General features: G+C 41.0%; 1 protein-coding gene across 2 annotated transcripts in view; it reads left to right on the plus strand.

The window, feature by feature from the left end:
- elp4 (elongator acetyltransferase complex subunit 4) overlaps positions 1-20,868 on the plus strand; it is a 263,084-nt gene extending 242,216 nt beyond the window's left edge. The window contains exon 10 of one of the 2 annotated variants that reach the window (XM_078220930.1): positions 20,200-20,868. In XM_078220930.1, the coding sequence (XP_078077056.1) occupies positions 20,200-20,331 (132 nt within the window). In that variant the 3' untranslated portion in view covers positions 20,332-20,868. The remainder of the gene's footprint in view (positions 1-20,199) is intronic. The other variant, XM_078220932.1, reaches the window with a different exon arrangement.
- The last annotated feature ends 2,759 nt before the right edge of the window (positions 20,869-23,627 follow it).

Consider the following 23,627-nt stretch of genomic DNA (forward strand, 5'->3'; position numbering starts at 1 on the left):
GTTTTCTCCCAGTGCTCCTGTTTCCTCCCACACTCCAAAGATGTGCATGTTAGGCTGATTGGCCATGCTAAATTGACCCTTTAGTGTCAGGAGGACTAGCGGGGTAAATACGTGGGGTTACGGGGGTAGGGCTTGGGTGGGATCGTTGTCAGTGCAGCCTCAATGTGCCAAGAGGCCTCCTTCTGCACAGTGGATCCTATGATTCTATGGCACTAGAAGAGTAGTGTTGTGATACTTAGCTGCCATTGGGCGACCACTCAAAGCATCTCCCACGGGACAGTGATGTAAGTGCATGATCTAGGCAATTGTATCTGCTTTAAACTCCTGAGGTCAATAAGAGGGCAATTGCAACTGCTTGTAAATTTCAGGCTGCAGATCCATGTCTGACTTTAAATTTTTGTTTTGCATCTGTAACAAAGTTTGGCCTTGGTTTGTACTAGTTTGAGGTGAACATGAATAAGCCACTGTAGCAATATGAAGTAAATGATGATGCATGGTGCTCTTTGCATAATCGACTTTTAATTGAAATTCAAAATGGAGTATAATACATTGTTAAACGTAACTTTGGTGTCAAAGGTATGCAAGGATTATCTCCTTACACCTCTATGCAGCACCTTGGGATGTTTTATCCACCGCAAAGGAATTGCTTAAATGCAAGCTGTTGTTGATAATCTGTCTCACAAGTAGAAATCAAAATCTCATTAACATATTTGAATTCCAAGTCATTCTAATTAGTTTCTGTATTTTAAAATCATGGAAGGTTTTGATGCAGTAAGTAAGGAGAACTGTTCCCAACAGAAAGACCGTTAACCAGAGGATACAGATTTAAGGTCATTAGTTAAAAAAATCCGGGGGGGGTGGAATTAGATTTTTTATACGTAACAGGTTGTTGTGATCTGGAATGCTGTACTTACAAGGGCAGTGGAAGTTAATTCAGTCATAGCATTCAAAAGGCAATTGGATACTTGAAGGGGAAAAAATATCAGGGGCATGACGAAAGATACAAGTGTGGAACTAATTGGATAGTGGTTTTAAAGAACCAACATAGACATGATAGGCTGAATGGCCACCTTGTGAGGTGTTTACCACTGTCAGTGACCTCAACAGTCAGCTGCAGCCTCAAGTTCTCTTCCTCCATCAAGTAGGAGATACATACATGGCCTTGTTTCCACGTTATTTTGTACTATTTTCAGCCATTACCCAAGAGATGAAGTCTTGCATCCATTTCCATCACTTGGCCAGACTCATTTTTTTGCCTCCCCATTTATTGCTCCATTCGTCAGGCCACTTAAGTGGGAATTGCAGTAACAGTTAAAGTATTAGAATTGTTAGAACTTAACTACTGTCATGAAATGGATAATAATACCTAGCGTAAAGGAAGATGGTTGCAGTTGTTGTTGGAGGCCAGTCATCTCAGCCCCAGGGCATCATTGCAGAAGTTCCTGGTGCCCTAGGTTCAATGATCCTCATCTGCTTCATCAATGACCTACCTACCAACATCAAAAGAGGGGTGTTTGCTGATGATTGTACAGTGTTCAGTACCATTCACAACTCCTCAGATACTGAGGCTGTCCATATCTGCATGCAACATCAACTAGACAATATTCAGACTTGGCTTAATAAGTGACAAGCAATAATCATCTCCAACATGACAATCTAACCATTCCTCAAGACATTCAATGGCATTACCATCACTGAATTCCCCCACCATTAGCATCCTGGTGTTTAACCAGAAACCCAACTGGACCAGCCATGTAAATACTGCGGCTAGGAGAACAGGTCAGAGGCTGGGAATTCTGAAGTATGTAATTTCCTCCTCAAAGTTTGTCTGCCATCTATAAGGCAGGAGTGTGATGGAATAATCTCCATTTGCCTTGATAACTGCAGCTCAAACAACACTCAAGAAGCTCAATAACATCAGGACAAAGTTATATACTTCATTGGCGCCCCGGTCACCACCTTAAACACTCCCTCCCTCCACCACTTATCCATAATGGCTGCAATATGTACCTTACACAAGATGCACTTCAGCAACTTGTCAAGCCTCTGTTGACAGTGCCTTCTAAACCCATGACCTCTACCACCTAGGAGGACAGCAGATGCATGGGAACACCACCACCTCCAAAGCTCCCTCCAATCCTGGAACTCCCTTCCTAATAGCACTGTCGGTATACCTAGACATGATGTGGAGATGCCGGCGTTGGACTGGGGTGAACACAGTAAGAGTCTTAACAACACCAGGTTAAAGTCCAACAGGTTTATTTAACCTGATGGACTTTAACCTGGTGTTGTTAAAACTCTTACGGTATACCTAGACCACATGGACTACTGCAATTCAAGAAAGATGGCTCACCACCACCTTCTCTGGACAATTAGGAATGGGCAATGAAAGCTGGACTAGTCAGCGATACCCACATCCCATGAGATTTCTTTTAAATCCACACACCATCCTGACTTGGAACTAGATCACCCTTCCTTCACTTGGCTGAGTCAAAATCCTGGAACCTCCTTCCTAAAAGCACCATAGATATATCTAGACTAGATGGATTGCAGCAGTTCAAAAAGATGGCTCACCACCACTCTCTGCATGACAGTTATGGATAAGCAAAATATATCTACCCCTAGTAGCAACATTCAGATCCCATGAAAGAATCAAAGATATAAGTGGCCTTTACCAGGCATTCCCAGGTCAAACATGGCGTGCAAGTTAAAAGTTCCTTGTACCATCCATTAAGGAAGCAGAGCCAAAGTCCACAACTGTGGCTGCTGTAGGAAATGGAAATAGTGCACTGTTGATGTTATTTTGCTTCTGTGCCTCTTTAACAGCCAGCCTAAATAAAACAAAAAACACGCATGAATACACCAATGCAGCATCTCTATTTCCGACTATTTTTGACAGTTATATGCTGTACAAATTGCATATATTTTATGAACAGCGTCAAAGCTGCCCAAGCCCATTTCATGTGGCGCCCCATACAAGACAAATAGAAAAGGTTTTTTGGTCAGCCTGACCTCATTTTGAACCTACAGGTAAAACAATAGTGTTCTAATTTATTGTTGCCACCTAGCTTCCAAACCCATGGTTTTTGATATTACAAAACGAGAATCTATTTTATGGGATTTTTCATGAAGTTCGAGACATAGTGATCTTCTCAGCTCCCACTATATTCTCTCACGATGGATCTGACTGCTGCTCTGTCTCCAGCATTGAAAAGCTGCTAATGCCTGATGCTGTCCTGTCACAAAACTGCAGCATTTTCTCTGAGCAAATGCAATACAAAATTTAGCAATTGCAGGATGAACCTTTGAATAAACATGTAGTAGTGGCTTCTAGTAAGCAGTACAAAATCATTGCTGAATGCTAATTTTATTAACCTCATTGATGGTTAACCTCATTTGGATAGCCTAGCTAATAAAGTCCTAGATTATTAAGCTTCCAAACAAGCAACTCAAGTTTAATTCCTAATTTCAACTGCTTCATGCTTCAAAACTTTTAAGCCAGAAATTGCTGGAGCAGCGTGCTCCGTGTCTTTCCTCTGATGTCTTGGCGTTTATTGGTAGGGGGATTGAATTTAGGAGTCGTAGCGTTATGTTGCAACTGTACACAACTCTGGTGCGGCCGCACTTGGAGTACTGTGTGCAGTTCTGGTCCCCACATTACAGGAAGGATGTGGAGGCTTTGGAGAGGGTGCAGAGGAGGTTTACCAGGATGTTGCCTGGTATGGAGGGGAGATCCTATGAGGAGAGGCTGAGGGATTTGGGATTGTTTTCGCTGGAAAGGCGGCGGCTAAGAGGGGATCTTATTGAAACATATAAGATGATTAGAGGTTTAGATAGGGTGGATAGTGATAGCCTTTTTCCTCTGATAGAGAAATCCAGCACGAGGGGGCATGGCTTTAAATTGAGGGGGGGTAGTTATAGAACCGATGTCAGGGGTAGGTTCTTTACCCAGAGGGTGGTGAGGGATTGGAATGCCCTGCCAGCATCAGTAGTAAATGCGCCTAGTTTGGGGGCGTTTAAGAGATCCGTAGATAGGTTCATGGACGAAAAGAAATTGGTTTAGGTTGGAGGGTCACAGTTTTTTTTTAACTGGTCGGTGCAACATCGTGGGCCGAAGGGCCTGTTCTGCGCTGTAATGTTCTATGTTCTATGTTCTATGATCTCAGATTGTATTATTTTATGTATAAATTGCTGGAAATAGGAATTGCTAGCAGCGAGGTCAGGTCAGCGGGACACCTCAATACTCATGAATATTGGGTCCAGTGATTTATCTCTTTAATACGAGAAATAGAAGCAAGAGTAGGCCACCAGGCCCTTCAAGCCTGCCCCATCATTCAATACAGTTTATTATATTCAGCTTCCCCAATTGATTAGCTGTTTCCTCTTCAATTATCGATTCCAGCGTCTTGCCAATAATGGATGTGAACTAACTGGCCTATAGGTCCCTACTTTCTGTCTTTCTCCATTTTTGAACAAGGGACTCACACTGGCTGTTTTCCAATCCTCTGGTACCCGCCTGGAATCTTGAGAGTTATGTAAAATTTCAGCCAAGGAGTCCCCTATCTCTGCAACCACTTCCATTAAAACCCTAGCGGCAGTTCATTGGGTCCTGGCAACTTGTATGCCTTTAACCCCTTGAGTTTCTCCAATACTCTGTTCCTTATGATTAGGATTTTTGTAAGTTCTACCATGTTATTTGAAATCAGCCCATTTAATATCTTGGGGATATTTGTAATGTCTTCCACGGTGAAGACTGGTGCCAAAAATGTTTTAACATATCTGCCAGTTCTTTGTTTGCTGTTATCAGTTCACCAGCCTCGTTCAGTAGAGGGCTCATATTTACCTTAGCCACCCATTTCCTAATTATATATCCATAGAAACTTTTACTGCTTGTTTTTATGCTGCTTACAAGTTTTCTCTCAAAATTCATTTTCTCCCTTCCTATGAGCTCTTTAGTCTTTTGCCGCTGGATCCTAAAACTTCCCAGTCCTCTAGTCTACCACTATCCCTTGCTACTTTGTATATCCTGCTTTTCGACTTAACATTATCCTTGACCTCCTTTGTTAACCATGGATTGTGCCTTTTTCTCATGGAATCCCTCTTTTTGATTGGGATAAACTCCTGCAGAGCATTTTGGGCCAACTGTTTGAATATCTGCCACTGCTCATTTACTGACCTGTATATTTGTTTGTTTACCCAGTTCACCTTAGAGAATTCCTCTGTCATACCATTATAATTGCCCTTATTTAAGTTGAAGACACAGGATCCATGGCATTCACCCTCAAACCGTATCTGGAATTCTATCATATTGTGGTCACTACGCCCTTGGGGACCCTTTATTAATCCTTCTTCGTTACACAAAGCCAAATCTAAAATAGCCCATTCCCGAGTAGGTTCCACAACGTATTGCTCTAAAAAGCAATCCCTGATGCTCTCCACAAATTCTTCTACGCTGCCCTTGCCGGTTTGGTTTGTCCAGTAAATATGCAGATTTAAATCTCCCATGGTAATTGGGAGGTCACATTTTTTGGGCCTATAGACTACTGTCATATTTGTGTTCCTTCCCCTGCTATTCATGATTTAGAGTCATAAGAGGTTTACTGCATGGAAACAGGCCTTTCGGCCCAACTTGTCGATGCGGCCCAGTTTTTACTATTAAGCTAATCCCAATTGCCCACGTTTGGCTCATATCCCTCTATACCAATCATGTAACTGTCTAATTGCTTTTTAAAAGACAAAATTGTATCCGTCTCTACTACTATCTGTTCGCACTGTCTGTGCAGAGTCTGCACGTTCTCCCCGTGTCTGTGTGGGTTTCCTCCAGGTGCTCCGGTTTCCTCCCACAGTTCTCCCACAGAAAGATGAGCTAGTTAGGTGCATTGGCCGTGCTAAATTTTCCCTCAGTGTGTCCGAACAGGCGTGGAGTGTGGCGACTAGCGGATTTTCACAGCAACTTCATTGCAGTGTTAATGTAAACCTACCTGTGACACTAATAAATAAACTTAAAACTATCTCTGGCAGCTCATTCCAGACACCACCCTCTGTGTGAGAAAATGGCCTGTCTGGTCCCTTTGGTATCTCTCCCCTCTCATCTTAAACCTATGCCCTCTAGTTTTAGACTCCCCTACCTCATCTGTGCCCTTCATCACCTCTAGAAGATCACCCCTAAGCCTCCTACACTCCAGGGAAAAAAATCGCAGTCTATCCAGCCTCTCTTTATAACTCAAACCATCAAGTCCCGGTAGCATCCTAGTAAATCTTTTCTGCACTCTTTCTAGTTAATAATATCCCTTCTATATTAGGGTGACCAGAACTGTGCACAGTATTCCGAGTGTGGCCTTACCAATGTCTTGAATAGCTTCAACAAGAGGCCCCAGCTCCTGTATTCAATCTTATGACCAATGAAACCAAGCATGCTGAATGCCTTCTTCACTACCTGATCCACCTGTGACTCCACTTTCCAGGAGCTATGAACCTGTACCCCTAGATCTCTATTCTGTAACTTTCCCCAACGCCCTACCCTTAACAGAGTAAGTCCTGCCCTGGTTCGATCTACCAAAATGCATCACCTCGCATTTCTCTTAATTAAACTCCATTTCCTATTCATCAGCCCACTGGCCCAGTTGATCAAGATCCCGTTGCAATCCCAGATAACCTTCTTTACTGTCCACTGTGCCACCAATCTTCAACCCAAACCAATTCTACACTATTACCCACTTCCTTTATATCACGACTCAACACTGCTCTGAAACCTTCCTTGATTAACAATGCTACCCACCTCCTTTCCTCTTTGGTCTATTTGTTTGGAAGGGGGGCAGGGGCAATGCCCAGCCTTGGCCCTCAGCCCCGGGGCCTCCGAGAACCTCAGCATTGCCAGTGTGGTCAATGCGACTGGTTTTCGATTTTGAAAACCAGTAGTGAATTGTGCCAGGGGGGAGCATTTCATGGGGCCAGATGCTATAGTGTAGAGCAGTTTAATAATATTTAAATTAATTTAAATCCATTTAAATCAGGTTCACTCCCTTTCTAGGTTTGAACCTGATCACGTCACTGGCAAGGGGCGGGGAAGATCTCAAACCGGGATCTCACTGGCACAAATCCCATTCCACCCCCTCATGAGATTTAGCAGCCATGACAGGATTTGCACCCACTGCGAACAGGCCCGCTAAATTTCGCCTTTATTATCTCAACTAACTTCAACCCAATTCATCCATAAAATGAGCAATGCACTATTTTGCCATTCCATCGACTTCAAAACAGTGAACTTTTCAGGGCAGCACTCTTTCATGTTAAATGGATTGCAGCAGCTGAAGTACAGCCTCTAAATTATAAATTGTGTGCCTACTGGTTCAACAATTACGTTAAACAAATTATCTGTAGACCCTTTCATAATGCACGAAGCAAAAAAATCAGGTTTTTTCTAAGTTTCAATTAAGATTCTTAATAAGCAAAGATTTGCATGTTTAAATGGAAGAGATTTATTGCCAGATCTGAATTTTTGAACTAACCCTACTTGTGGCACATATATAATTAATTTGGTAGAATGCAATCATTTCAGTTTATGGACTTTGTGCATAAAGTGTGAATGGAAGAATGCTGTTTGAGCATAATAAAAATTCTATCTGCTAATGCTTCTTGGCCCTCTTAAAGTTCAGTTTACCAGCAAGAAGCTTGGAAATCTTATTGTAGGCATCCTGTCAAAAGGTGTGGGTCTTCAGCACTTCAGTCCAACCTATTAAAACTGAAAGCACCATTTACATGCATTTTCTGTAGTGTTTTACTCTGCCGTACTGTCTTCATATTACCTCTGGGTAAATGCCAGCTCTGCTGAAAACATTTAAATTAAGCAGACTGCTGAAGGGTTGTTTGGGAATTTTTTTATTCGTGTGTCTCCACAACCCGAGCATAGTCCTGTGCCCTTTGACCTGCATAACAAAATTTGGCTCTGTACTCTTGGGCTGCTGACCTGCCAAATAAAAGTGCGTGACTATCAGGTACCAGTGTTATTTTTTTTACTTGTGGTTACATACAGTGCATTGATTTATTTATTTTTTTTAAAAGACCTCAGGGCATTCTTTGATGGCCATGTGAATGTGTAATCAATGCATTGGGTTTAATGTATGCTCGACTGAGTTTCTCCATTAAAGGTTTCCAAGTTTTGACACGATACTAACAAGCCCCTGCACATATTGCTCCCATCCAGGTAAAGGTCACTTTGCATTACTATTTTACTATTTCATTATTCTCCGACTACAATATTTGTAAATGGCTGGTCAAAAATTGCCTTACGGGCTATATTACAATTTTTATTGTTAAAATATCAATGAACTAGCTGTAGCAAATGTGCTTTTGTGTAACTAATGTACAAAAAACAGAATGGAAAGATTTACATCTGTTGTACTCGAGCGGAACAAATGTTGACTGCAAGTTATTGATAGCTGAATACAATTTTTCCCCTTTGTGCTAAGTGAGCAACATGATATTGTCACATTTAAGGATTAATATTCTTCTGATATACTTATCTTCTGCCCTGACCAATGATGTCAGATCCACCTCTGGAATGGAGCACTTGTCCACATGGTAGATGGACGCAGGGCTTAAAGACTTGAACCAAAATGATACCTGTCAGCCTGGAGTTGAAATGGCCAACTAACATACAACTTTCCTCAGAGTTACTTGCGGTCAGTTAGTGCGTTGGTGGTTTCGTATTTGGTCCTCAAAGGCTCTGGTTTTCTGATCCCAATTCCACGAGTAAAGTCTCACTGATCTCTTGAAAATGTTGTCATTCTGCATGGCCTGTTTTTTTCAATGCATAGTACTGTTGCATAGCCATGCATGCAAGATATTTAACATGGCACAGGGCCTGATCATATCTTCAAGGCTGCTACGCAGCCACACATACAGATTCAGCTCAACAGAAATATTGTTTCCCCACCAGCCTTCTATTTGCCACCTGGCTGTTGAATCGAAAGTGTCCATGGTACTCATTAATACAGCCATAGATTTGATTCTCAGCAATCTTCTGCAGGGAGATACAATCCCCAAAGGAAAGGATTTTCCTTGTAGTGCCTGAAAAGGGATTACGATTATATGTGAGATTTTTGTTCCCCATCGTACATATGGTCCTTACTCACTCAAATATTGCAGTGTTGTAGTTATCTTGGCCTTCAGCATCCCGTAACAAAGTTAGACATTTGGGAAATAGCCTCTGATTTACAGATCCATCAGAAAATTAAGTCGGCTGTACACATCATTTAACATGATACTCTAACTGGATTCATGAACTAAAATATGGATCCTCTGAATTCATGGAATTTTGTAATCTAACTTATAGATGTATGACATAGGCATTTTAGAGGAGCAAGAGAGTTGTGAGCTTTTATGCTTTAGGTTCCGTCTAAACTCAATCCACCTGATGTTAGGTTTACTTATATCTTGGACGGAATTCACCTGTTTTCAGGCTATATGCTTCCATCAACATGAAAGCAGGAGTGATTTGTGCTGGCACTGGAAGTGAATGTCATTGAACCAGCTGACAGGTGCAAATTTATCCATCCCGCCATTCATGCCAGCCAGCCCCCACTGTTCAGATATCAGAGCACTGTTTTTAAAGGGCTCTCTGATTTCTGCATTCACAGACGGGTCCCATTCCCCTAGAAACCAAAATGGTTTCTCCCCACTGACCAGGGCCCTTCAGCAAAGAGGGGCATCCCTCCCCCCACCACTCAAATAATGAGTCACCCACCCCCCCTCCCCCAACACCACGTAGGCATCAGGATGACCTGACCTGGCACTCCCCCTCAGCCCCCCTCTCCCTCAGGCCACTCACTTCCTCTTTTGCAGGCCACTTATTCCCTTTGAAAAACCACAGCTGTCAATCAGACTTGCACTCTTTGTAAACATTGCGGTTAGGAACAATGGGATACATTCAAGCCTGAAGGGAAAGATAAAAGTACACAGTTGACTGGAGCCTGAGTATAAATCCACTGAGCTGTCAATCAAAGCCTATTTCAAAGCACTGCACTATGAAAGAAACCAAAGGTTTTTAATGGAAAAGAGATGGTTTCAAAGGTTTCAGCTTTCTAGGAATGCTCAGAGACTTCAAATAAAAGCTGTGTGAATATATTGGTGTTGAGTGAACAGCTGCAGAGAACAGAGCCCACCACGCCCAGTGAAATTGACATCTCCTCCCCGTCAGATGACTTCAAAGAAGTCTGCTCACACCTGCAGCCTCTGACAGAAAGAAAGGGAAATCCCCACTGCAGAATGGAATGCTGCTGTCATTTAAAAGCCTGCCAGCTGTCCAGGGGAAATGGAGATTAAAGTGACCAGGCCACTTCAAATTCTCACAGCTGACAGACAGGAATGAAGATGTCAATCACGGAGCTACCTGAAATCACCATGCTAGGGGTGATCTTCAAGTCTGCCAGCAGTAGAAGAGGTTGTCCAGCCACGAAACCTCCATCCCAGGGGAGAATGGTGAGGTCATCCCTGAACGACCATCAGAGTGTGAGAAGGTGATAGTCTGTGTCCAGCTCACTCCCAGTCCAAGGATGCTCACTAACTCACACTCACCCACTGTGTGTGTGTTTGTGGAGACTCCCTCCCTCTCATACACACTCACTTTCTCCCTCCCTCTCTTGCGCACTCATTCTCACCCTCCCGTTCGTGCAAATTCTCACTTTCTCTCTCATACATGCTTGCCCACTCATATACACACACATACACACTTTCTCTCTCACAAGTACACACTCATTCTAGGCCCTCCGCCATGCCTCCCTCCCCATGTTTCTCTGGTCCCACTCCAGCTGTGGGCCTATGACTCCAGCCCATTCCAGCTCCAGGCCTCAAACCACTCTCGGGTTGGAGCTGAAGCAGGGTGGGTGGAGTAATGGCCCACAGACTTAGAGTATTATTTTGGTAGAATAATATAGCAAATAACAAGGATAGATTACCTCCTGGGTAATCTCCTCCCCATTCTACACAGTCACAGGACTGTAACTGTAGTAATTTGGTTCAGAGGTTAAAACTTTGTTTTTTTGTTCCCATGTATTTTATTTTATCCTTTTGTTTGAAGGCTCTTGATTTTGGGGAGTAGGGGAAGAGTGGGATCCTACCTAACTTTTTGCAACACTGAAATCTTTCCTTTTTGTTACAATCCTAGAACATGGCCAGTGAAAATAGAGAAGACCCGACTAATGTAATTCTTAACCACACAAGATACAAAATTGGAGTTACCATTGGATATTGGAATTGCACTGAGGAGAAGGCTATCTTAATTTACATTAACAGATATTAATGCCTGGGAATGTCTAGTCAACAGGTTAATCGTGCTAGAATCCTACATATCTGTACTTTACAAGATTTTATTGCTGTGAATATAGAAGGATAAAGCCTGCAACTTGCAGAAATATAATTCAACACTCTAGATGTCAAACTTTTAATAGGCTGAGCAAGGAAAATGCAAATGACAGTGAAAAGACATGCAAATAAATACTTCCATGATTTTAACTTAATATGTGCCATATACTGATTAGTTTAATGTGTGCCATGTACTGACAAGACAAAGCTACGTCTGTATTTACATATGCATATCCACATAGAAAAGAATAATGAAAAAACACTTGCATTTCTATAGCACATTTCATGACCAAAGGACGTCCCAAAGCACTTTACATTCAGTTAAGTGGTTTTGAAATGTAGGCACTGTTGTAATGTAGGAAAAACAGCCGCACATGTGCCCATAGGAGGCTGCCTCGAGCAGTAGAAAGAATTTAATCTTTTTGGCTGATGTTGGCTGAAGGATAAATATTGACCAGGACGTGATGGACAACTCCTCTGCCCTCCTTCAGAATAAGGTCATCAGATCTTTTAAGTCTACCTGAGAAAGCAAACAGGGTCTCGGTTTAGCGTCCTATGCAAAAGAAAGCACCTCTGACAGTGTAGCACTCCAATGGAGTGTCAGCCTAGATTTTTATGCTCCCTGGATTGGAACTTGTACCTACTATCTCCTGACCCAGATGACTGTGCATGCTCACAAACACATGTTGCACTGAATTACAGTTAGCCATACGTGTCATAAAGGAGGATAATGAAGTGTCTTTTGGTTACCTCTCATTGCCCTTTTTTGGGATCCTATTTCCAGTACGGACAGAATGAGCGACTACAACTAAGAGCTTGTCTTATGTCCTTTCAGCAGCATGTATTGCTTGTGCATTTGGTATTCAGTAATAGAGTGCAGTCCATTCCCAACAGGCACCCAGTAGCATGCAGTCATTAAAATTTCTGCTGAGAGGCAGGCTTGAAGTGTTATCAGCTGCCCTTTAATAGAATGAATGAGAATATTAGCTTATAGGTCGCTCTACCCATTTTTAATGGGGAAAGGAAATGAATTACATGCAAATGTTTCTGTTATTATTTGGATTGCTCAAAATGTTTATCCAAAATGTTTCTATATCTCTCAATATCCATTATGACCCCCAACCCTACTGCACTCAAATTTTAAGCATTGCATTTCTGCTGAGTCCTCAAATATTTTTATGGCAAGTGACTGAGCGATTCAGAAATGTAAACTTCTCAATTATTTACAATCGAAGTTCTGACTGCTGTTCAGAATAAACGCAAACATGAAATTGTGCACAAAATGCTCTTGAAATTGCACTGGTTAGGTTAATAGTTCCAAGTTTCCATGAAAATTAATTTCTGTAAGCCCAAAAATAAAATATTTCATGAACTAATGCAGTCAAGTAGTATATTGGAATGTGATTTTTTTTTCTTTCCATTGAATTTTATTAAGAGTAGTAACCTGGGCAGTATTATTAATATTAATTTTTAATAAGTGACCATTCTTCCACTTTTGAGTAACTTGATTTAAAATCAATGAAAATTGTGAAAGAATAAAACTATACCAGGCCATTTAATAGGTTTACTTCAGTTCAGATAATTTATTTGTGCCACAGTAGGCTTACATTAACACTGCAATAAAGTCGCCACACTCCGGCGCCTGTTCGGGTACACTGAGGGGGAATTTAACATGGCCAATGCACCTAACCAGCACGTCTTTCGGACTGTGGGAGGAAACCCATGCAGACACGGGGAGAACGTGCAAACTCCACAAAGACAGTGCCCAAACCGAGAATTGAACCCACTTGCGCTGTGAGGCAGCAGTGCTAACCACTGTGCCACACTCATCAGACTATTGTGCACTCATCAGATTATTGACATTAAATATTTTTTTGACGTGATACCTACTGGTGCCTTTGCATTTAAGAAAATGAGCATGATTTGAAGAGCCTTTTGAACCAGCATAATCAGCAAAATTTCACAATTGTGACCTGGAGCCTTTTAAGTTTTCTGGTCGAGACTTGATCCAAATATAATTGAATCTTGAACCAGTAGGAAAGGTTGCAGCAAATACAAAAATCAGTGGTCTTGGTCATAACTCACTTGCATTTTTAATAACATTTTTGTTGGTTCAGCTAATTTTGTTTGCGTTGTCCTATTATTCACAGAAACAAGAGGAAACTTGAGTTCCTATCACAAGTTCGATTTGAATTGCAAATACTATTTGGCATATCTGAACTCGCCCATTTAAAAAAAAACATAGATCCTCATCATAGCATTCAACTATATCTGAAATGATTCTATGGATTTGTTTCCAGCATCCTACTCAAAGGTTCAAATTGCTGTGTGCAAAGAACTTCCTAAAGTTAATCTAAAATTTGCCTTTCACTTTTTTCAACCTATGTCCCTTGCTCCTATATTCTTTGTTTAATATTGCTGAAGAAAAGGCTACATTTTGTCAAAGCTTTGTGCCTTGCACGCATCAGGATGATTCACAAGAAAACCAATGTCAGGGTAAACAACAAATTTATACTGCATGAGAAGAGAGATTACTCCGTGCTGTACATTGCGCAAACTCATTGACAGGCCCAAGGCCATCACTCTCATCCCTGAAACGTGCTCAGTCCATCTCAAGTTATCCTGGGAAAACAAGGAATCTCAAAAAATTGGGCAACATGAGGAACTAGCTGTTTCATTCTGCTACTATGGGGTTGAATTGCAAACCGAATCGCACTGATCCTCCCAGCGGGAATTTCACCAGTTTTCCCACTTGGGACGACACTTAGAAATTTTTGTGAGAATTCCACCCAAAGTTTACGAATTTCAGTGCCAGTGTGATGCTTGGCATGTAGGCCATATGTCCCAAAGACTGGTGGATCATACCAAACAGCATATCCCTTCTGCTGATCACAACGAGCAAGGGACAAACCATATCCAACCAGCCCATGCTTGCAAAACTTATTCATGTCCAACTTTAGATGTGATTCTGTGAGTGGATGTTTGTTCAGTAATCTTCTTGATTTAATCTTCAGTTTTAAGCTGATAATCAATTAAGATCATTAGTCAGGCTCGCAGTGTGACACATTTTGCATGTACTGGTTACATATGTTAATACACAGAACTTGCAGACAGAAGGAACATATACACACATTGAGTCTGTTTTGGTTGAACAAAATAAGTGATAGGCATTTGTTGTTTTATTCTTCAGGGCAATGCCTTGACAATCAGAGTCAAGCTGCCTAGTTTAAATTTCAAGAAATGCTTGGCAGTTAACTGTCAGTCACCAGCAACTGGTGCATTTTCCATGGCAGCGCTTCTACCAATCAGAGTCCACTTCCCAATCAATCTTCATGCTCTTCTCATCCAGTATAAATTTGTAATTTCTCCTGACATTGGTATTCATGCAGATTGTCCTGATAAGTGGAAGACAAAAAGCTTTGACAAAAAATGACTCTTTCAGCAATATTCAACTTATGTACAACCAAATGACTCTCCTTTATTTAGCTTGCAGTAATGTTGTAGATCTATCGTGACTGTACTGCAATTCCTCCATAAGGTCGCCACCTTCCGAGGTTAACTTTTACTGCTTATGCAATATACAGACCTTGTGTAACTTGATGACACCATGAATCACAGTAGCATGCTTATTTTCTGAAAAGTAAGTCCTTGTTAATGTTTTGGGGTTTGCACTTGGGGCTATAGCCAGGATAAAATAGATCCAGCACTAATGCCCATTATCGTCATTGGAAGGAATTATCCCAGTAGATCGCAGTAGATTTTGTGGCTATTTGAAATTCCTCACAGCCCAGTTCCTGTCTCATCATCTGATTTGCATCAGGAAAAGTCCCAATTCAGCTCTTCTTCAGTGAGTACTTACAAAAAAATGTTAAACATGTAACCTGAAGCAAGTGTTGACTTTGTTGAAAGGTTGCAAGTTCAGATGTTACGCTTGACTGATTTCCAAATTAATCCAAGGAGGTGCTTATAAGAGCAAGTATTAGTCAGGTTCTAGAATTCAAACAACTTCTAGAACACAAAGTATCCTCTCATCAAGTTTTTTGTTTGTACCTTTTGGTACTTTATTTCCAATCAAAAATCCAATTTTGCCCAATCAGAGTGGCCACAAGAGAGACACAACAGATCCAAGCTGACAAGACAGGATCGATCAAACAAGATCCAAGCTGACAGGATGAGGCATTGCACCCCCTCCCAGGCTTGATCTGAGTTTCGCCAAAAGGCTGAGATGGCTTTAAAAAATTGCTTCAGGTGAAGCCTCAGTGTAACCTCATTGGCTCAGACCAGGTGCAGAATCAAAAACAACACTTGACCTTCGTCAAAAGACCGAGATGTATCCTTATACCAAGTTGAAGCAGGTTTTATAATGTCTCCAATCTGGTTCAGTTTTGCAGAGGATAGTCCATAGGTCGGAAGACTTTATTAGTCAATATTGTGATTATGACACAAATTATGAACTCATCTATGAAAGCTGTTAAATCCTTTAAAAAGACATTCTAACTCGAGGTGTAATTGTCTTTTTTCCCAATATGTAAATTATCCCCAGCTCTTGAAATATTCTTACTGTTGTTAGTACGACACCGCTTGTGCTCTCTATTATGTCTTAGAATTGCTGGGAAGAAGCAGAGAGATTTTATCTAAAGTTTCTTCTCCGTGACATAATGAACAAAATAGTGAATTGTTTGTGAATGTGCTGAAACATCACAGGAGAACATAATATTCAAAATGTTGACTACCAGACCTGTAGTGCCATAAAATAAAATAGGACAAGAAGAGATGATTGAAAAGAAGCCTTTGAGACAGTCACATCCCATCATAACATTGAAGCTAATGTCCTAGATTAGTGTATGTACATCTGTTTTAAGTCTGCCTGGATTAGTGAATGCTGCTAAGAGGGCAGATGGATAGCATGAATGATTGCAAATCTCTACCATAGCTCCATTTTTAGGCTGTCTACTAGGAGTCATAAGCTACTGTCGTGGCAGGATATCACTGTCTGACATGGAAGCTGACATAAATCTCTCCTGGTGCTTGCTCACCTGATGTAGGGAAGATTGAACACTAAGTAAAGTGGAGAATCTGATGCGTCTCCGCACAATCTGAGAGCTACTGATTAATACCTTAAGTGTTTCAGTATTTGCATAGGTGGAATTTGTAAGGCTCGTTTCATCTTGGATTTTGGCAGCACAGAATGTGTATATAAACATACAACTGCAGACAGCAGACTCTTAACAGTGAATAGTGTGATTTGAGTTAAAGTATTAAGAGAATATAAACAGTTGATACTGAATTTTGTTTTGCAACACGTTAGAGGAGGTTATGCTGTGCATATTATATTACTGCTGAAAGCTAATTTTCAAATATGGAAATGATAATTGATACGCTTATAGAGTGATGCGTGTCCTCCTGCCTTACCTAGAGAGCAAAATAATATTTTCAGCTTTTGTCCTGAGGCTAGTGGTCAAGTGATCGTGAATATCCACTTGTCAAATTGCTGTTGCCCTTTTTTTTGTAAGCAGAAAATGCTAAGAATTTAGACAATAAGAACATGCCAGGTTGCTTTTATTGAGCACAAGATAAAAATCAATGTTGGGCAATAACATTCTTTCATTTGTGCTGCTTAGGGGAAGCTCAGGAAGGTCAAGGTCAAGTATATTCACTGGATCCCCCCACAAGTTATAGGCCTGTTCAGGCCTTGTGAAGAGAGTAAGATGCCACATTATTCCACCACTGCCAGGGGGCTCAAATCTGATCGAATCAATGATTATTTCTCAGCCCTTATATTTTATTATTGCATGAGGTTGTAAGTCTAGGGAGTAAAGTTATTGTTCCTTGGTGAATACTGTTAGGCAGTTATAAAGAGCATTCTGTGCAGGTATGGAAGAGTGAAGCAACAAGCACTGTTTTGGCAATTTGTTTGAAGCATTGCTTCTTTTCCATAACATACATAAGGATATATTATTGGTTTGCGTTTGTGTTAGTAGCTATCTAAAGATATGATGACATGAATTATATCACATTTTATGTATTCATCAGAATTCTACCGCCCCACCCGCCATGGGAAGCGAAGCGGACAATGGGAAGGTCCATTGACATCGGGCGTGATTTTCTGGTGTTGGGTCGAACGAGGCCGTAAAATTCCGCCCATTGTCTGTAGCCAAGGAAAATTGAACTTGGCAGATATATTTTGGAATTTGATACCAATGTAAACTGACTTGCAGAACTGACTTATAATATTGCTGAAGTTTAAAAGTTAGGAACTTCCTCACAGTTTTTATCAACATGGTTAACCAAGTTTTCAGTGAAGCATAATGTTTGAAATTTATTTTTTTAATGCTATATTCACGATATAAACATATAGAACTGTCTTCTGGAGAACAGTTGAGTCACGTATCGCAGTGGTGACGTACTGGTTGTGGCAGGGCTGTCACTGTGAAGTGCTTGCAATTTCAATTGATCAATTATATCACTAGAGAAGAATGTTGGCTCAGTTATGCTATTTTTCTATCCTATAGCGTGTTTGTACCACAATCTAAATTAAACCTAACAATATTGCTGATATTGTTATAAAAACAAATGTTGCTTTAAGATAAGGTGAATAAACTGAGAAGAAGATAGCCAAAGTGTCAACATAGCTCAATTGTGGAATTCCTGCCTCTGAGTCAGAAGGTTATGAATAAAATACTTGGCTGATGCTTCAGTGCAATACTGAATGCTGAGCATTGTATTGCTATAGATGGTCTTTTGACTTAAGACATCAAACTGAGGCTGATTTCTAATTGTCTTAGGCATTCCGGTGAACCAAAAGATCCCACTATTCAAAGCTGAGCGGGAAGACATCATGTTCTCCTGACCAACATTCCTTCCTCAATTAACATTAACAAAAACAAATGAACTGGCCATCAATCTCATATCAGGCTTTGCTTTGTGCAAAATGGCCATTATGTTTATGCAGCAACAATCATCATTCTTCAAAGTTTTTTTAAAAAGTTTATTTATTAGTGTCACAAGTAGACTTACGTTAACGATGAAGTTAATGTGAAAATCTCCTTATAATGTTCCCGAGTAATCATTAAATGATACAGTGTTAAAGGAGGCCATTTGGCCCATTGTGTCTATGCCAGCTCTTTGGTAGAGCTATCCATTTAATCCCACTCCCCTCTAATTCATAAAAATAAAAGCAAAATACAGTGGATGCTGGAAAAAAACACAGCAAGCACTGGAAAACTCAGGTTGGCCTGCATCTGTGGAGAGAGAAACAGAGTTAACATTTTGATCCAATATGACACTTCATATTGATAAGATTATTGATATTCATATATGATTGACGTTTTTCTAATTGGCTCTTTATAGTACCAAGATGAACATTACTTGTCCAATATAAGCAGCTGACTGTGATGAGCATAGTTAGTAAATTTGGGGCAACTGTATCTCATTCTTTGACTCGAATCATACAATCCCTACAGTGCAGAAAGAGGCCATTCGGCCCATCGAGCCTGCTCCGACAACAATCCCATCCAGGCTCTATCCCCGTAACCTCATGATTACACATCTTAAGAATTTTTGGTGTATGTTAACGGCATTTTATAAACACAAGTTGCTGTTGTAGATCAAAGATTTTTCAAAGGTTTCATTTGGTTTTCTCTAAAGTTCCAGTTGCCATTTTCTGGGGGGAAACAATCTAAAGCAATTAATGGATCACTGCCTTTCTCAATTCACGGGATTTGAATAAACCTTAACATCGTAGAGTCAGAAGAGCTTAATTTCAGACAGATTCACTTTTGGGAAGAGGGAAGAAATTCCCAGATGCAGTCCAACCAAGTGCTAGGTATAAATTTGCATCTATGATTTCCCATCTGGAGAATTTGTGTCTCACTTATGCCACTGGGGATAAGGAACAGGGAAGAAGGGAAGATTGATGGATGACTCACCATGGGTCCCTTCCTCCACTGGACCCCCCCCCCCCCCCCCCCCCCCCCACATCACTACCCACCATTTATAGTGCATTGAAAAGGGCCTCGGACTACGTCAGTTTCTACTTCTCTCAACCAATAATGTGTGGCACAAGGGACTTAAATGAGTGTATGTTATAAATATGAAATGACGTTAATTGCTGCATACGCTGTTATACAGAGTAAAGTTTTCATGCATATCTGTGAGCAAAGGTTTTAAAATGATTATGACTCTTATCATTGATTAATTTAAAACTTGTTGGGCAAGATTGCAGTGATGCATTTTGTTGCCTTGACATATCGTTCAGTTGAGTTGCAGAACGTGATCCTGTAGCTTCATTTACGTGGTCAGTAGCGTTTTTGCCTCTGACACAGAAGATTGTGGACTCACATTCTCCCCCTGAGGCTTGAGCACATAAATTCAGGCTCTCCAGTGCACTACTGAAAGAGTCCTTCATTGCTGGATAAGAAGTTAAACTGAGGCCCTCCCTCTCCTCCTTCCGCACCCCCTCCCCCCTTCCCCTTCCAGATGGACTCCCATAGTGCTATCCGAAGAAGAGCAGGAGTGTGCTCCCAGCATCTCCCAACCAACACCCAATTTAGTGCTGTTTGTGGGAGCTTGCTGTGTACAAATTGGCTGCTACATTTCCTGAATTACAACAGTGACTACACTTCAAAAGTACTTAATTGGTTGCAAAGTGCATTGGGGAATGCTGAGGGTGTGAAAGTGCTCAGTAAAATTCCCACATTTTCCCACAAGGAAATCAAATGCTTGTATACATTTTTCTTTGCCATTGATGTAATTTCTTATTCTGAGTTGTTCTTTGAAATAATAATGCTGACATATTTTGAATTTTCTTTTCCTTCTCCCTCTCCCTCCCTTTAATAGAGACTGCATTTGCCTCCAGACTTGTCAGACACAGTGAGCCGATCAAGCAAACAGGATCTGGCAGAGTCAGCCAAACTGCTGAGCACAGGATGTGGTGGTGCAGCCAGAGGCAAGAAGCACCTGGACTTTTAGTGACTTTTATTTAACCATATCATTCTGAATTCTCATCATATGCAAAGTGTGATTATGAATCATTTGGTGTACACTTAAATGCGATAAATATTTTTGTCTAGATAATGAGCAAGAGTGTGAATCATTCAGCAGAAATAGAAATAAAACGATGGTTTGTTTTTTGGAATGAAGTTTATGTTGCATTCTAATTGGTACTTATGCTCTGTGATAATAAGTTGACCATATAATGGATTGTGTACAGTATAATTCCGTTAACCTTTCATTATTTACAAAAACAAATCAGGCCATAAAAATGTTTATTTCTGTCAATGGATTGGAGAAAATAACCAAGGGAGAAAGTTACATTTGTTGAATTATTGTTTGAAAGATACAAAGTTTACGCATATAATTCATCCCAAGTGTGGGGTTTCTAAGAAATGTGATGAGGCACAAATCATTCAGTTATTCTTCATTGAAAAAGCACTATATTAAAAAAAAGTGTTTAGAATTTTTTTATCATGCAATAAACTGGATCTATTCCGAGTACTTGGAAAATTTATACAAACTTTCTTTCTAATATTGCATTAGAAATAACAAACAACAACAAATTGCATCTTTACTATACAATAACCACTCTAGGCATTTCACAGGAGTATCACCGACCAAATTTGGCACAGAATCACATAAGGAGATAGTTGGATTGGTGACCAAAAGCTTGGTCAAAGAGGTAGGCTTAAAGAAGCATCATTATAGAGGAGAGAGGGGCCAATAGATTTAAAGAGGGAATTCCAGAGCTTGGGCTGAGTAGCTGAAAAAGTTTGACTGCCAATGGTGGAACTAAAATAACATCAAGGCAGCAGGAGAGGCTAGAATTGGGGGAATACAGAGACTTCAACAGAGTTGGAGGATTGATTGAGTCCAAAGATGTGCGGGTTAGGTGGATTGGCCATGCTAAATTACTCCTTAGTGTCAGGGGAGCTAGCTAGTGTAAATGCATGGGGTTATGGGGATAGGGCGTGAGTGGGATAGTGGTTGATGCAGACTCGATGGGCTGAATGGCCTCCTTCTGCACTGTGGGATTCTACAATTCTATTGCAGGAGATGACAAACGTAGGGAAAGGTGAGGCTTTGGAGGTATTAAAGTAATTAGCTGTACTTTTAAGCACATTAATGTTAAATACACTGTTTTAAAAAGTACTCCTCAAATACCCCATTAATGAGAAGGCAAACAATAGGAAAAGATTCTGTAAATGAACTTCAAGACAAAGATAGTGGACCATGGAATGGAATGAGGAATGACAGCCTCCCGGATCTGAGAGAGGGAGATCAGGACAGGGAGGAATAAAATGTGTGGTAAGATAATCTCCGCTGGCTCCTCCTTTGCAGGGTTGGTATCTGCTTTGGACCCTTTGAAACCTCACGTCATTGTGGTGGCAAACTCCTGACCACAACTGATGTTGCCATTTGCATTGGATGTCAGAGTTTCCCACTTGTTATGATTGATATTGAGTACCTCTATGTCTCTCTTGAGTACATCCTTTAATCAAAGCTTGGACACCCTGCTGGTCTCCTTGGCACAGGCTATCTCCCCGTAAAGGAAGTGTATATTTTTTGAAATCCAACTGGTTCACTAATGTGCTTTCATGGAAGGAAACCTGCTGTCCTTACACAGCCTGCATTTTGTATGATTCCCAATTTACAGCAATGTTTTTGACTCCTGCCTGTCCTCTGAAGTGGCCTAGAAAGTCAATGAGTTGTATAACCACCTTCTCCAGCTAATTAGGGATGGACAAGAAATAGCATCCTGTATATAAAGAGCAAGACAAATCCAATCACCTCCCCACTATCCTACTGTTGACCATCAACAAAGTGGTGGAAGGTGTGACTAGTTCTGTTAAGCCGTACTAAACTCACCAAAAATCTGTTTGTTGGTGCTCAGTTTGTGGGTTCCACCACACAATCCTGGCTACAAACCTCACTGGTTCTTGACCTGGTATGGTGAGAGTGATGGCTGGAGTCGTAACTTGCACAAAAGATGATGGTTGTGGTTGTTGGAGATCAATCATCTCAGCCCCATGACATCGCTGCTGGAGTTCCTCAGGATAGTGTCCTAGACCCAAACAAATTCAGCAATGACCTTCCCTCCAACATAAGGCCAAAGTATGTTCGCTGATGATCAGTGGTCAGTTCCATTTTCAATTCCTCAAATAACGAAACAGTCCATCATGCCTACATGCAACAAAACCAGACAACATTCAGGCTTGGCCTGTTAAGTGACAAGTAATATTTATGCTACACAAATGTTAAGTAATGACCACCTCCAACAAGAGAGAATCTTCCATTGACTGCTAACAGGATTGCCATCGCTGAATCCCAAATATCAACACCTAGGAGGTCACCATTGATCAGAAACTTAATTGAGGCAGGCACATAAATACTGTGGTTGCAAGATCAGCTCCAAACCTGGGTATTCTGTGGTGGGTAACTCGCCTCCCAACTTTCCAAAGCCTGTCCACTATCTACCAAATAAGGATTATGATGGGATACTCTTCATTTGCCTAAATGAGTGGAGCTCCAACAACTTGAAACTCGACAACACCCAGACAACAAAACAGTCCATTTGAGTGTTCTCAATATTTAATTGAAGGAAATTTCTGCTCCTCCAGTATTAGATATTGCATAAGCAGTCTGATTACTTAGCAACAATGGAGGGTCGAGAGAGATGGTGGTGAGATAGAGTAGGGTATCAACAGCTACATACACAAATTCTCACCTTTTGGATTATGTCGCTGAGGGGCAGTGTGTAGTTGAGAAATAGGAGGGGATCAAAGGTAATGGTGCAGGAGTCGTGATTCTCTGGCTATGATTAAAAGAACGGAACTAGGTAAGACCGGTCACACCCAGCTGAAGAATGGTGAAGTGTTGAGGGAGGATGGTGTGGACAGTCGGGACAAATGCTGTAACCAAACTGAGGAGGATGAGAAATGATAGTATACCTTTGTCATAATCAAATAGGCTGTCGTTTGTGAGAGTTATTTTGATACTTGTGGTAGGGGCAGAAACCTGATTGAAGGGCTTCAAACATGGAGTTCCAGAAAGATGGGCATAGATTTGGGAAGTGACAACAGGTTCGAGGACTTTGGAGATGAAAGAGCGGTTGGGGATGTGATGGTCGTTTTCAAGGATAGTGGGGTCAAGAGTGTTTTGAGGAGAGGGATGATGATGGCAAATTTAAAGGAAAGCGGGACAAGACCTGAAGAGAGAGAACTATTCACAATATTGGTTAACATGGGGATCAGAAAGGAAAACTGGGTGGT

Source organism: Mustelus asterias, chromosome 9 (assembly GCF_964213995.1).
Source record: "Mustelus asterias chromosome 9, sMusAst1.hap1.1, whole genome shotgun sequence".
NCBI lineage: Eukaryota > Metazoa > Chordata > Chondrichthyes > Carcharhiniformes > Triakidae > Mustelus > Mustelus asterias.